A 13242-nucleotide genomic window follows, 5' to 3' on the forward strand; every position below is an offset into this window, starting at 1 on the left:
TCGAGAAGAGCACCAGGATGAGAAGAGGCACCACTATAGGCGTATAGTCGCCTAGTGGCCAGGGCCCTAGCCTGAGTAGTGGTCTTAACTGCCGCAGGGGTTAGGCCACTCAGGATCTCCTCGTTCCATCCAGGGGCCAGACATGGAGGTTCCAGAGGTCTAGCCCATGATGCCATAACGTGCCCTTCCCCTGGGAAAGCAGGTCCTTCGTCAGGGGAATCAGCCAGGGAGGAGCTGTCGTCAAGAGCATTAGCTCCGAGAACCAAGTCCGGTTGGGCCAGAATGGCGCAACTAGTACACTTGATGCTCCTCTTCCCTGACATGCCTGAGGAGGTCCGTCAGTTCCAGTCTGTCCACCAGTCTTCCACCAGTCTGTCGTCTGGATTCCACCCAGAGACTAACGGCCAGTCCGAGCGTGCCAACCATGAACTGGGACGCATGCTCCGATGCCTGGCTTCTCAAAATCCCTCCACCTGGAGCCAGCAGCTTACGTGGGCGGAGTATGATCACAACTCGTTGCCGGCGTCATCGACTGGACTGTCCCCGTTCATGTGTTGCCTGGGTTACCAACCTCCTTTGTTTTCTTCCCAGGCTTCCGAAGTGGCGGTTCCCTTGGTCCAAGCGTTTATTCGCCGCTCTCGCCTCACTTGGAAGAGGGCCAGGGAAGCACTTATCCGTGCCAGGGGTCGCAATAAGCGCGCCGCCGAACGTCACCGGAGGAGGGCTCCCAGATATGTCTGTGGACAACGGGTATGGCTCTCGACTAGAGATCTCCCTCGGGTTTGATCTATCTGTTTTTTTCAGTTTCTCACGTGCACTCTCGCACAGCTGCTCTCACTTACCGCTCACTCCCGCTCTCATAGCTGTTCCCCCTTTCCTCATTATTTTATTCCCTTTATATTCTCCTCTGTTCTCTCTCTCGTTGCTTGTGTGTTTTGCTTTATGCCTTACTGTGGAGTATCGTTTTTTGTCAAGTCGGTCTTGCTTTGTACTAATCTTGTTTTTGCCTAGTTTGCGTGTTGCTGTCCGGTCTTGGAGTTCGCTCGCTGTTCCTGTCTTTGCCATTGCTGGTCTGATCCCTGCCTGTCTGTTTTCGAGCTGCCTCTGCCCCTCTGGATATCGTCTGCACCCCGGATGATCTCTGCCTGTCTGATTCTCGAACTGTCTTTGCCCTACAGATAACGTTCGCCCCCTCGGATTACCCACGCCTGCTCTACTTCGATCTGCCTCAACCCTGAAACTGTTTGTTGAACTATTTTTGCCCCTGCTTCAGGTTTTTCCTTAGTTGTCAGTTTTTTCAGTTTTTGTTAATAAACTTCCTCTCCGCATCCATTTGTTCTTGGGTCCTTTCTTCGAGAGTGTGACAGAGACAATCTCTTCCTCCCTCAAAAAAAGCCTGAATGCATTTCATGGTGTTGCAATTGGTCTCTGAAAAACGTCTTCCCATTTCCCCAACCATAGTGTCCAAGACAGGGCAGAACACTTTGGCTCAAAAAAGTCTCCTTGCTGTCTTGTTCTACATGCTGTCCAAGTGTGGGAGTAATGATGGAATCTTTAAATTTCGCAGATAACTGCTTTGACTACTTTACTTCAAGCCATTTTTGATGGATGTAAGATCAAGACAAGAACACAAAGTTTTTCCAACAAAGAAAAGAAGTTACCAGCATCTGGAACATTTTTGACGGAATCTACTATGCCCAGGTTGAGACAGTGTCACAAAATGCATGCTTGGCCACTGCTTTTATTCTTGCTTGTACACCTGAACTGGCCCCACTCATTACACCTGCCCCATCGTTCCCCTGACCTACCAGATTTTTCTTGTACTCCAAACTATACTTCGCCAAACAGCCAATTATTTTCTCAATTAAACCGGCAGCATCAAGCTTTTCTGCCTCTTGAAATTCTAGAAAGGTCTCGTAAATCAGACCATTGTAATAGTATTTTAGAACAATTGACATTTGTTTTTTTTTGTGAACATCTTGTCTCATCTACGGTCACATACAATTGTACACTCTCTTTAACTTTTTTGCATGATTTCCTCTTTCACCATTTCTTCCAGACAAGCCAGTATTTAATTCTGGATGGTTTTACTTGTATACTTAACATTTTTAGCTTGCTGTTGAAGTCTCTTTTTAACAATAGGTTCATGTTTGTGCTACAAATCTAGCATGGCTAGAAAAAAAAACTCTGTCTGAGTCTGGAGACTCTCAGTGACCCCATTGGGCTTGATTTTTAGAAGCAGTTAGGACAAGAATTTCGGCCAATGTTTTGATATATTTTCGATTCTCTGTTACCTTTTTTTTGGTAATGTTCATCCATGAAACCCAACAGTGAGGTATTTTTGCCTTGCATCCTTTTGTTCTCTGCCCATGCTACCATTGTGTTTACGTGGTTCTCAGATTTGGTATGAGAAGTAAACCCACTATCGTTAAATTTAGCATTCTTCCAATTACTGTTCACCTCAAAGGAGGTAAAAACACTCTTTGGAGCATCAGGAAGAGAAAAAAATGTGTACATGTGTAACCCGTGTAACTTTCACACTAAGGTTGTTAGTGAGTGTTGCTTTAATTTGGTATTGCCCTTTAAGAGGGCGGAGCTAGCGTGTGTATGGAGAGAGCGTATCGGAAGAAAAATGCGATGAGAGAATATGCGTAGCGTGTGAGAATAGATCCAATCTAACTTGATAAAGATTTTATTTTCCTCTTATTGGAACATTTTCTTTGGGTTTATGTTTACCGTTAAATAATCAAGCTGAGACATTTAGGTGATATACCATTGACAGAGTTGCGGAAGTTGAAGATATATTCCTCATTTCTTTGTATTTCCAAGATGTTCTGGTGAGTGTATTCTGCTTGTATATGTTTATTTTTTGTCATTGTATCGTCATTTGGAAAAAATACCAGTCAGAATGTGATTGTATTGAAGGATATCCCGCTACATTTTTGTGTGATTGTGATCTAAAGTTCATAAGATAGCGGCTAACAGTGCTGTGATGCTAGCTTTGCTAACTATGGTGAGCACGAGGTGTGCGATGCCATATACTCATTGCTATTTCCCCCCCCACACAAGTTGATTTGAATTATTAACGATTTAGAATAATTTTAATAATTTTGTGCCTATTTCGTTGATGTGATAGAGTTTTGTCACTCTAGAAAAGAGGGAAAACTTTATATTAAAAAATATACATATATAAAATGCATTAGTACATTCTATATGTATATGTAATCTCCCTCATTAGGAATGGGTAAATGTTGTTATTAATTTGTAATGTATAATTGTTGCAGATTGGTTTTTATTTTGACCTATTTGTTGGAGGACCAAAATCGGGACCTGAGTTCTCTGAGTGGTTTCCTCAGCAGTGGGTTCGTTCGAGTGAATGTTTTCCAAACTGGGTTCACCTCTTCATCATCTCATCGGTTATCTGCTCCTCAGTCTTCAGTTTTGTTCTTCATCTTCGATTAACTAAATGCCATTCCTAAGGGAGCGGTAGGACTGATATATTTTCACACATTACAATTGTTTTTTTTCCAAAGAACTCTGAACATTCCCCAAGTTTGGACTTGTTTCATTTCTACATGTACTGAATGTGTTATACATTTCAAGTGTAATCAGTGTTGGAATTTTTTTTGGACTAATGTACACTGTATTGTTAATTACATTGTTATATTTTTTTTCCTGAAGTGCCGGGAAAAGGGAGAAATTTGCCTCACAATACATTTTCATGGTTAGGGTAACTTTTCTGCGTGTGGTGTTACCTTATTTTATCATTATTATTCCTCATATTCCTGATATTTAAAATCGTTCATCTAACCATTGGGTGGGTAGCATACAGTGGGAAAAAAACCCAGGCTCCTTTAAGGAACTTAGACAATTCTTGATTTAGAGTTTGATCGTACAGCCCTGATGTTTATCATAAAGCCGGGGTTACACATGCAAAAAGTAGCAGGCATCTCTAGACTGTGAATATCCAAGCCATGGATGTGTTTGGTACCAATCAGCACGGAAGCTCCGCCTGACTCTGCCTGGAAAGGACTTAATTGGGGAGTTATGTAGTTTTGGCTGGGGCGGGCCTTTTGATATAACTAGAATACAAACTAGAATACAAACATTTTAAAGTCAAATAAAAATCACTTCAAATGCTACAATGCGAAACCAGCATTTAACACCTGTGTTAAATTTAACTACAGCAACCTTTGCCTGAAGGTTTTTTAACAAAGATCTTGCCAGTAACAAATAAAAAGGACTGTAGACTGTAACCATGATATGCAAGGCTAATCATCTATTGAGGTATTGTCCTTAAAACTCAATTCTTTATGGTACTCTCTTGGTACTTCACAGTTACATGCCGACGATGCCGCGTCTGAGCAACGCTGCTGCAGGAAGTCAGACCTGTTCTAATAGTGTAAAGCGACCAACTTTTATTAAAATGTATATTTGAAAATATTTCATAGTTAAGGGGCGGGACTCTTCGGATTCTAAAGAACATTTGATTGGACAAGAGAGGCTGCAGTGAAGTTTCTAGATTTTTTTTGCGTAAGTGCAAGACTGTCAGTTTTGAATGCTTATATATTCTAAAAGCTATCTCGTCAGTGCATATCTGTTTATTAATGTTCTTAAGGCTAAACTATTTTTAATAAAAAAGAACTTTCATTTTGATTTCAGGCAAGATTCCTTGCCGGGGGAGGCCCGGGGAGGAGATCGGCTCTGCCATTCTTCCTGCCTGGCGACTGCGCAGCTCAACGCACTGTCTGACTGAGAGTGCTGAGGGCTGGTGTTTATACTCGACATTGCGCTTTGCCATGACGCAACGTCGAGTTTGCCGTTCACCGTCGTGAAGAGGGTGAGAGCGGCTGAGGTAACCCAGAGAGAGAGGAAACTCTCCTTTTTGAGAGTAAGTGGGCGCCAGCCCCCCGGAGGGGGCTGTCTCCTCCAGGGGGCACCTGCCCAGAGCTGGAGGGCGTTGAAGAGGACCAGGGCTGCTGGGAAGCAGACGGTGCACGGGACTCGACGGCCGAGGCGGCCGAGTTGCGGCACGGAGGACTGCTTCTTACTGTCGAGAACCCTCCGGGGAGGCCGCCTGCGGGTCTCGCGCCCCCCCGCGGGCGGGGGGTGAGCGGGGCCGCTGCGGCTCGACAGTAACACCAACCAGCCCCCCCTTGCGAGACCGGTACATCAAGAAAGCGGACCTTCTCAGCGTTACTCATCTGCGCAAGTATAGGCCAGAGGAGTTTCTCATGGACCACAAGTGTGGACATCGTCCGACCCAGGGCCCGCGTGGTCACCTTGGTCGCCCATAGAGCGAGGTCGGTGGCGGCGCAGAGTTCCTGCATAAGCGCTGGGTCGGTCTTACCCTCGTGGAGCTCTCTCAACGCCCTGGCCTGGCAGGAGCCATAGCGTGGAGAGAGGAGGCAGCTTGGTGCACCGCGGGCACGAGTGCACCGCGGCGGCATACTCCACCTGGGGGACACCGACGCATCCTCCAGCTGTCTCAACCTCGAGGGAAGAGAGGGTGACAGAACTTTGTTTGACGTGAAACGTGCCGGGAAGGGGCGTTTCAGGTCTTACAAAGTTCCTCATGCACTTCCGGTAAACACGGCACTGGGGGCGGGCGCGGCTTGGAGCCGCGCTCAAACCCGAGGCGCCATGTAGCCAGCCGCGAGCGCCGGGAGAGGCAGTGCGGGCACTGCAACCCAACACTCACGGCGGCCTGGGAAAGCATGGCTGACATCTCGACATCCGCTTTTTCCTGGGCTCGACCCCCCGAGGGAGGGAGCCCGAGGAATTGTCGGAGTCGGATGGCAGTACGTCACCCCCTGATGCTGCAAGAGAATCTCATCATCACACATCGTGTCCGAATACGTGATTGAGGAATAAGACGGCGGACCGTCTTTTTTGGGGAACGGTCAGACAAGCGAAACGAGGTCCGTGAGCCGTGGCTGGCGGATTATCGCTCACAGTAATCCTCATATCACCCTCGCTGCTTGCCATAGCGGACGGCAGGGCCGTAGTCCTGCCGCCACGGAACGGGGAGCAAACGAGGTGGTGGCTGAGTCCCGTGGGAACACAGCCACCTGTGACGCAACGTCTGAATCGTCACCGCCCGCAGTGCGGGCAGGACGTATCCACAACGTCTGCCCCAGCGTACTGGAAGCAGGCATTGTGTCCGTCCCCCTCCTCGATGAGTGTGTTGCACCCATGAGAACAGCGGAACAAGCCACGCTGGAGAAATTTGCTCTTTTAGAAAAAGAAATTTGCTCGAACACCTCTGGAACTGCCGAGATGCCCAGGGGAGAGTCACTGCAGGAAGGGACCGTCCGCTGTCGACGTCGTAGATTCCAGCAGAATACCAGCGAAGAACTGGAAGACCAGTGAAGATCTGGAGCTGCTCATCAGATGCGTAGGCTCTGAAGAACAAAAGGTGAATGAATGAGCACGCCGGCTTCCTTCTTATACCCGGACATCCGGGGAGGAGCCCGGCATGCAAATTTCATTCGCCAATTTTCATTGGCCTTTTCTAAATACTCAGAAGATGATAGGTTCTCAAGACAAACCCCATTCTGTCGGTTCAACACAACGTCGAGAGACCGACAGAAAGGGAACTTCCGTACACACTACAACAACATTAACATTTAATAAGGTAATTATAAAAACTGCCCTGATGAAGATAAAAAATGCCCCCTGGAAATAACTTCTGAGGGCCAAATTTCAGAATCGCAAAAGAGCAAAGAGTAATAATGGTAAAATAGTTTAGTTTTTACACCACTGTTTTCTGTTTTTTAAATGAATGATGCAGTTTAGCCATTGGTGTTTGTCTTGTAGTCAGAGGGTTTTTTGTCTTGTATACGGCAGAGATTATGCTTGTGTAAAATGCCTTTCTAAGCTCAGAAAACATGACGGCTGGACGGAGGTTTGATTTCCGCAATCAAGAAAAGTGCCGTGATGCATCTCCTGAAGAATATAATCTGACTGAATTATTTCCAATCCAGATCTACGGATTTTCCCTTCAAACTCATTCAGAAATAAAAGGGCAGGACCTGGCTGTATGGATGAGTTTCATCAGAGTGTAAGCTTGCTTCAGAGTCTGGAAATGGAGTCGACTGTAGCATCTGAAGTTTCTCTGCTCAATGCTTCAGTGAATGATGCCATTATGTCAAGGTTTGGCTACACCATTCTGGCCATAATCATTGATTTCGTCTCGGTTTGTGGCGTCATATTGAACGTGACGGTGATCGTGGTGACTCTTCGGCACAGACAGCTTCGTCAGCCGCTCAACTTTGCTCTAGTCAATCTGGCCGTGGCCGATCTTGGCTGTGCAGTGTTTGGGGGGCTGCCAACAATGGTGACCAATGGCATGGGCTACTTCAGTCTGGGCAGGGTGGGATGTGTGCTGGAGGGTTTCGCTGTTGCCTTTTTTTGGTAAATTTGACATTCAAACAAAGTAGCTGCTTGTATAAATCAATCTGACACACACGCTTTGACGTAAGTAGCGAATCATTTTCATATATCTAAAGGTTCATATTTAACGATCCTAAACGTTATTACAAATATCTCTTTCTGCCACAGGTATTGCCGGTCTGTGTTCTGTCGTGATCATCGCGGTCGAGCGATGTCTGGTGGTTTGCAGACCGATGGGTCTGGTTATCTTTCAGACGAGACATGGGGTGATGGGAGTGATGGTGGCCTGGCTCTGGTCATTCCTGTGGAACACTCCTCCACTGTTCGGATGGGGTCGATTTGAGCTAGAGGGCGTGAGGACGTCTTGTGCTCCAGACTGGTACAGCAGAGACCCGGGAAACATCTCCTACATCACCTGCTACTTTCTCCTCTGCTTCGCACTGCCGTTCTCCGTCATTGTCGTCTCCTACATGCGTCTCTTATGGACCCTACGACAGGTAAAAATCTTCACACCTTCAGAAAAACGTCATGACGCTCTGATATTACTTTATCATATTACAATGGCCAGGTTTCATGTATGTCCAGATCAATCTGAATACTGATTTTTTTCTTCATGTTTGGTCTTCAAGAGCTTTTTGAAAGCGCAGTTACAAATGGATAAACATGAATATTTTGTTTTGGTTTTGTGTTGTGCACAGCCAATAGACATGTGTTTTACAGGCATGTGATCCATTCAGCATACAGACACTATGATGGACAGTGAGCATTTTAAAATGAAAATGCAGTAAAATATCTGAATGAGATCTTGCACAAGTATACAAATGATTTCTTTGAAACACAGGTGAGTAAACTGAAGATGTCAGAGCACCGTTCGATCAGAGATGCAGGTGGCCTGTATGGTGGTTGTCATGGTGATGGCCTTCCTGCTCACGTGGCCTCCCTATGCTGCTTTTGCTCTTTCTGTGATTTTTGACCCGACACTTTACATTGACCCCATCATCGCCACAGTTCCCATGTATCTGGCCAAGAGCAGCACTGTTTTTAACCCCATCATCTACATCTTTATGAACAGACAGGTGAAAGTCTACCTCATGCTTGACGCAGTTTCACTGACATCACATAATTTATCTGTCTGGACTGATGTAATATTGCTCATTCATTCTAATATCCTGTACGAAGTATTATATCACCGCTGTCCTTTTGAAACCGTATATGTACAATTTAGCTGTTTTTCAGGAAATGGGAAAACACTGTATCTTTTAAGTGATTATACTGTGTTGTCAAAGTTGACAAGCACTTTCTAATACTTTTTATTGTTTAGATATTTGTAAACCCAGTGACAAACATAAAAGGCGACTAATAATAATGATTTATGGCAAAAAAAATCTCAATTTAATCCCCATCATGTCATTCTAATCCCGTTTGATTTATCTTCTCCTTTGCATCACAGCTGCCCTGAGGTTTATGCACTCATATGGACATACACAATAGTACTTATATTATATTACAGTATTTCGTACTCAAAACTATATTACGCAAATTAGTCATGAAAATACTTTTTTAGTGTAAGGATAGCTTTGGTTAAAGGTGTGCTAAATTGTCAATTATTAACGCTCAGTTTTTCTAATGCAAATGATCTACCCAAACTATTCATTTAGGTCTTTACATTGCTCAGAAGCATTTTACATCTCATCTTTATAATATGTTAGTGTGATGCAGAACTCTCTCTCTCGTTGTGTCATTGCATCAGTTCAGAGAGCATGCTGTGGCGTTCAGAGTCACGCCTTCATAATCACATTCTCTTCTACACAAGTACAGGACATAATGAACTTGGAGCAAGACCTCCATCAGCTAGTGATGATATGCCTGAGGTCAGAATCGACTCCCGCTGTTGACCTTTTAAATATGACGTTCCCACTGCTAGACGTGATTGGTAAAAACAACTGTAAATGTGCTGCAATATAAAATGCACAATGTATTAGTTTACTTAGACATAAAGTACTCTAAAGTCATTCTTCCTTTCTTTAGCCGAACACAAGTTGGGTCATTTTAAATAATATCCTGGCTCTTCCTAGCGATGGCACTGGATAGAGCCAAAGTTCAAAAAAGTACATCCATCCATCATAAATGTAACCCACATGACTCCAGGGGATTAAAACATGTATTTTGACCCCGTTTCGATTGGAAGTAAACAAAGTCTAGGAGTCGATTCTATCAACTCCAGCAGTGGGAGGCGAGAGGCTGAGGTGACTCCAGAAAAACCTGGAATCGGACACCTGAACCGGTATCAGCAGGAGTAACAATGTCACGCCTTCATAATCCCATTCTCATATAGCTTCAGACACTACAGGAACACTGATGAAGGACGGGTCAAACCCACTCCACAGCATCTAAAGCTTTTGAATTCCCAGCCTGTTTTTATGTAAAAATGTTATCTCTTGATACTGTCAGTGGAAATTATATAATTATTAAATCACTAACGCTCTCCTGCTGTCTCTTTGATTTTATGAATAAACTTAATTTAAGACCATTTAAATGGATTTAGAACAGCTTAAATTCCCTTTAATCATATTATAGTTCATCTTCTCAGGCTCAAACCTTTCTTCCACCATATGTGAGAGTCTGTACATTAGATGATTAAATGAAGAAAAATGAACACCACCTTGCATGATTCTTCTTTGCAACTCTACAACTGGTGGTTAACATTTTTGTATCGTAATAACAAGTATTACAATGATAATATAATTAAATCATTTCGTTTTATAGTATCATTTCTTATTTTTTCTCAAATTAAACAAAATAAGATTTTATTGTGACTATTGTTGTAAGGTGCCGTAGGCTATATGATCCTAATAATATTATTAGCAGCATCTCACTGCGGTGTTTAAAATACCCACGACGATTGAACAATTTTGTTTTCAAACATTAAACAATAAACGCATTAAAGCGCGGTCCCGTACAGCAGGTGGCGGGACGGATTTCGCTGGTTACAGTCCGCCCCAACGCGACGTCATCACTGCGCTGGACCGGAAGTCAAACTCAGTTTCCGGTTAAACACCAGTGACGATGGTGTATGTGTCAAATGGTAAGTGCTAAAAACAAGTGTTGTTTACGTTTGTTTAATGTTCAGAACTGTGTCGCTTTCATTCTTTACACATTACGGAATACAGCAAACTGTGTGGATTGAACAATGTGACGTTTGGAGTTATGATGACGTGTTTTTGTCTGAGAACTCAGTACGTTTATCAGCATTGTTTTGTGTGCTTTTCCTACATTAGGGTACATATAAAGGATGTGTGAGTTTATGATAAACAGGTATGATTTGTAATATGATGAGTCCTACTATGGTAAATGTGTTAGGGTTCATGAATGTTTAGGATGACGTTGCCTGGCGAGCAGTAGCGCGATTCATAATTTCGCCACATTTGTTTGCCTATAATTTTTCGTTGTTGTGTGTATTATTCTTTGACGATACTCCGACAGTTTTACACGATGGGAATGAATAAATGTAAATGTAAAATGTTTTCGTTCGTGTTTTAGGTGAAGTCCTGGACAGCCGGACTCGGTCGCCATGGAGACTGTCGTTCTTTAGCGACCTCTTCTGGGGTGTAGTCGAGTTTGTTGGCTTGTTGTAAGCGTTGTTCACGATTTTGCACAATGCTTTAAATGATGGATGTATGGTCACCATCCTAATATTTGTATTTTCCATCAGCTTCCATAGTCTGGTTCAGCCCGATCTGTCTAAAGATGGAAACGCGATCGCATCATCTCGCTTCAGTGACGGCAGAGGGTTTGTACACTTCATCCGCATCACTAGCACATATTGTGTTGTGTGAATATTTCAATTGTAATTGTATCTCCCAGACCTCCAGGGTTCCCTGGCCGCAGACGGATGGGCAGAATAAACCACGGTGCAGGCCCCACCCCCCCTCCTATGGGTGGAGGAGGATGAGGACGGTAAGAAAGGCCAAAGAACCTGACACACATGAACGAGAACTGTGTGAAGAATAACAGGAGTTTTTATCTGTCGTGCTCGCAGGTAAACGCCTGCACGCTGATGCAGGCGTAGGGGAGTGTGATGTGCTGGATAGTCTTTCCAAATCGCACAGTATGACACGCTCCTCTCCTCATGACTGCCACCGGTCTCATGGCCGTTTCTTGATGCTGCTCTGGGAATTCCTTCTCTAAGGGGCCAAAGTGGCTGATCACGGCAGTCAAAACCTCTCTGCCAACATAGGATACCAAACACACACACACACGTTACTCGCTGGCTCTGTTTTTTCATTTCTTATAGAATTTATGTTTGTGTAGCAGTTCTGTATGTATGATTCGCTTGAATAAAGTAACTTATGTTGATCTTATATTTCATCTTTTTGCATTTTATGTCATGGTGAATAAAAACAAAATGTGTTCAAAAAGCTCAAATGTGTTCATCATTCAAGCTGTAGTTTGTGAAGTGTCTCCTACAGGTACAAGAAACATTCATCTCAAAATACATGAAGGTAACATACTGAATAGCTGTTAAACAATGAGGACATTTTCATCAGCTTTACTGACAAGAGTCGGCCTCATACTGACAGGATGATTCCCAGTGGTGTAAAGTATTGGAGTAAATGTACTTAGTTACTTTACTTAAGTATCTTTTTGGCTACTTTGTAGTTGTACTGAGTATTAAAGATATTAGCAACTTTTACTCTCTACTTAACTACATTTTTGAACAAGTATATGTACTCTTTACTCCACTACATTTGTAATGACTAATGCAATTACACATTACATTTTGCATGACACCTATCTTATAATTAATATTGCCATTTACGGGGCAATGAAGGTACTACAATCTTGTGGATTTTGCCTTAACTTACAAAAACTTGTCAACATGGCTTCTTTATATGAATATGAGTGCAGTATCAGGTAGATGTCAATCGCTGGCGGTTTACACACGGTTAGCCCTTACCCGCTATTTCTACAGTAATATATTGGCAACACTGTTGCCAGCTAGTTACTGTAGGTCACACATCTACAAAAGCTCTTATTTTTAAAACTAACTCTTCCTAAATGTGCTCTAAACATGTTTGCTCAAAATTTGACCATGTGGTGGGACTATTGCCATGAAGTGATGTAAACCAGTAAAGAGAATGTATAGTATTTCAATTTTCAAAAGTGCTCTCACACTATATAGACAAAATATTAACCTATAGAATGAGTCGGACACAGAGAAATGAACAATTCACATATGAATCTCAACAATGGTGACAATCAACTGAACAGCTTCATGCTGCAATGCATGCTGGGTACATAGTACAAAACTCATTCATGATTGTTTGTCACCATTGATGAGGTTTGTATGTCAAGTGTCTAATTGCGTCTCAATTGCAAAGAAAGATTTTCTGACAGAGATCTTTCCATTATAACATGTAATCACTTTACCAAACATATCTCAATAAATCTTAAATGCTATATTATTATTATTTAATGATTGAATTCTTTCAGATGTATCTTCAGTTACTAAGCAAACATAAAGTTGCGGTTCCTGTAAAGTCCCTTTCAGTGTTATTGTATAAGTGTACATTTTAAAGCTACAAGAAAGTCAAAGAGTCCAACCAAAGCAAACACTGATCGCCATAATGGTGACTTAAAACATAATTGAACCACTATGAACTAGAGTTAAATCTCAATGGGCTGGTTTCCCGGACGGGGTTTTAGCCTAATCCCAGACTACTTTAAAAATGAGTGGCATCTTGATCGAAAACAACTTGCACTTGCATATCTTAAAATATATCAGTGCGATTGTTTTGTCTCAAGATGCACACTGTAATGTTTGTTTGTAAAGCATGTTTTTAAAAA

At 43.2% G+C, this 13242-nt stretch overlaps 2 protein-coding genes across 2 annotated transcripts; both read left to right on the top strand.

Annotated features, from left to right (window-relative positions):
* The first annotated feature begins 7032 nt into the window (after nucleotides 1–7032).
* Nucleotides 7033–9880, top strand: parapinopsina (parapinopsin a). Its single transcript, XM_057357164.1, is given in 4 exon segments — nucleotides 7033–7414; nucleotides 7563–7892; nucleotides 8237–8253; nucleotides 8255–9880. Coding segments are annotated over 4 exon segments (1164 nt in total). The 5' UTR covers nucleotides 7033–7042; the 3' UTR covers nucleotides 8700–9880.
* A 477-nt stretch (nucleotides 9881–10357) lies between these two features.
* Nucleotides 10358–11356, top strand: selenok (selenoprotein K). Its single transcript, XM_057357162.1, has 4 exons — nucleotides 10358–10480; nucleotides 10936–11026; nucleotides 11108–11185; nucleotides 11260–11356. The coding sequence occupies exons 1-4, from the start codon at nucleotides 10462–10464 to the stop codon at nucleotides 11354–11356; spliced, it is 285 nt and encodes a 94-aa protein (XP_057213145.1). The 5' UTR covers nucleotides 10358–10461.
* Nucleotides 11357–13242: the final 1886 nt, after the last annotated feature.

This window comes from Triplophysa rosa, linkage group LG17 (assembly GCF_024868665.1).
Source record: "Triplophysa rosa linkage group LG17, Trosa_1v2, whole genome shotgun sequence".
Taxonomy (NCBI): domain Eukaryota; kingdom Metazoa; phylum Chordata; class Actinopteri; order Cypriniformes; family Nemacheilidae; genus Triplophysa; species Triplophysa rosa.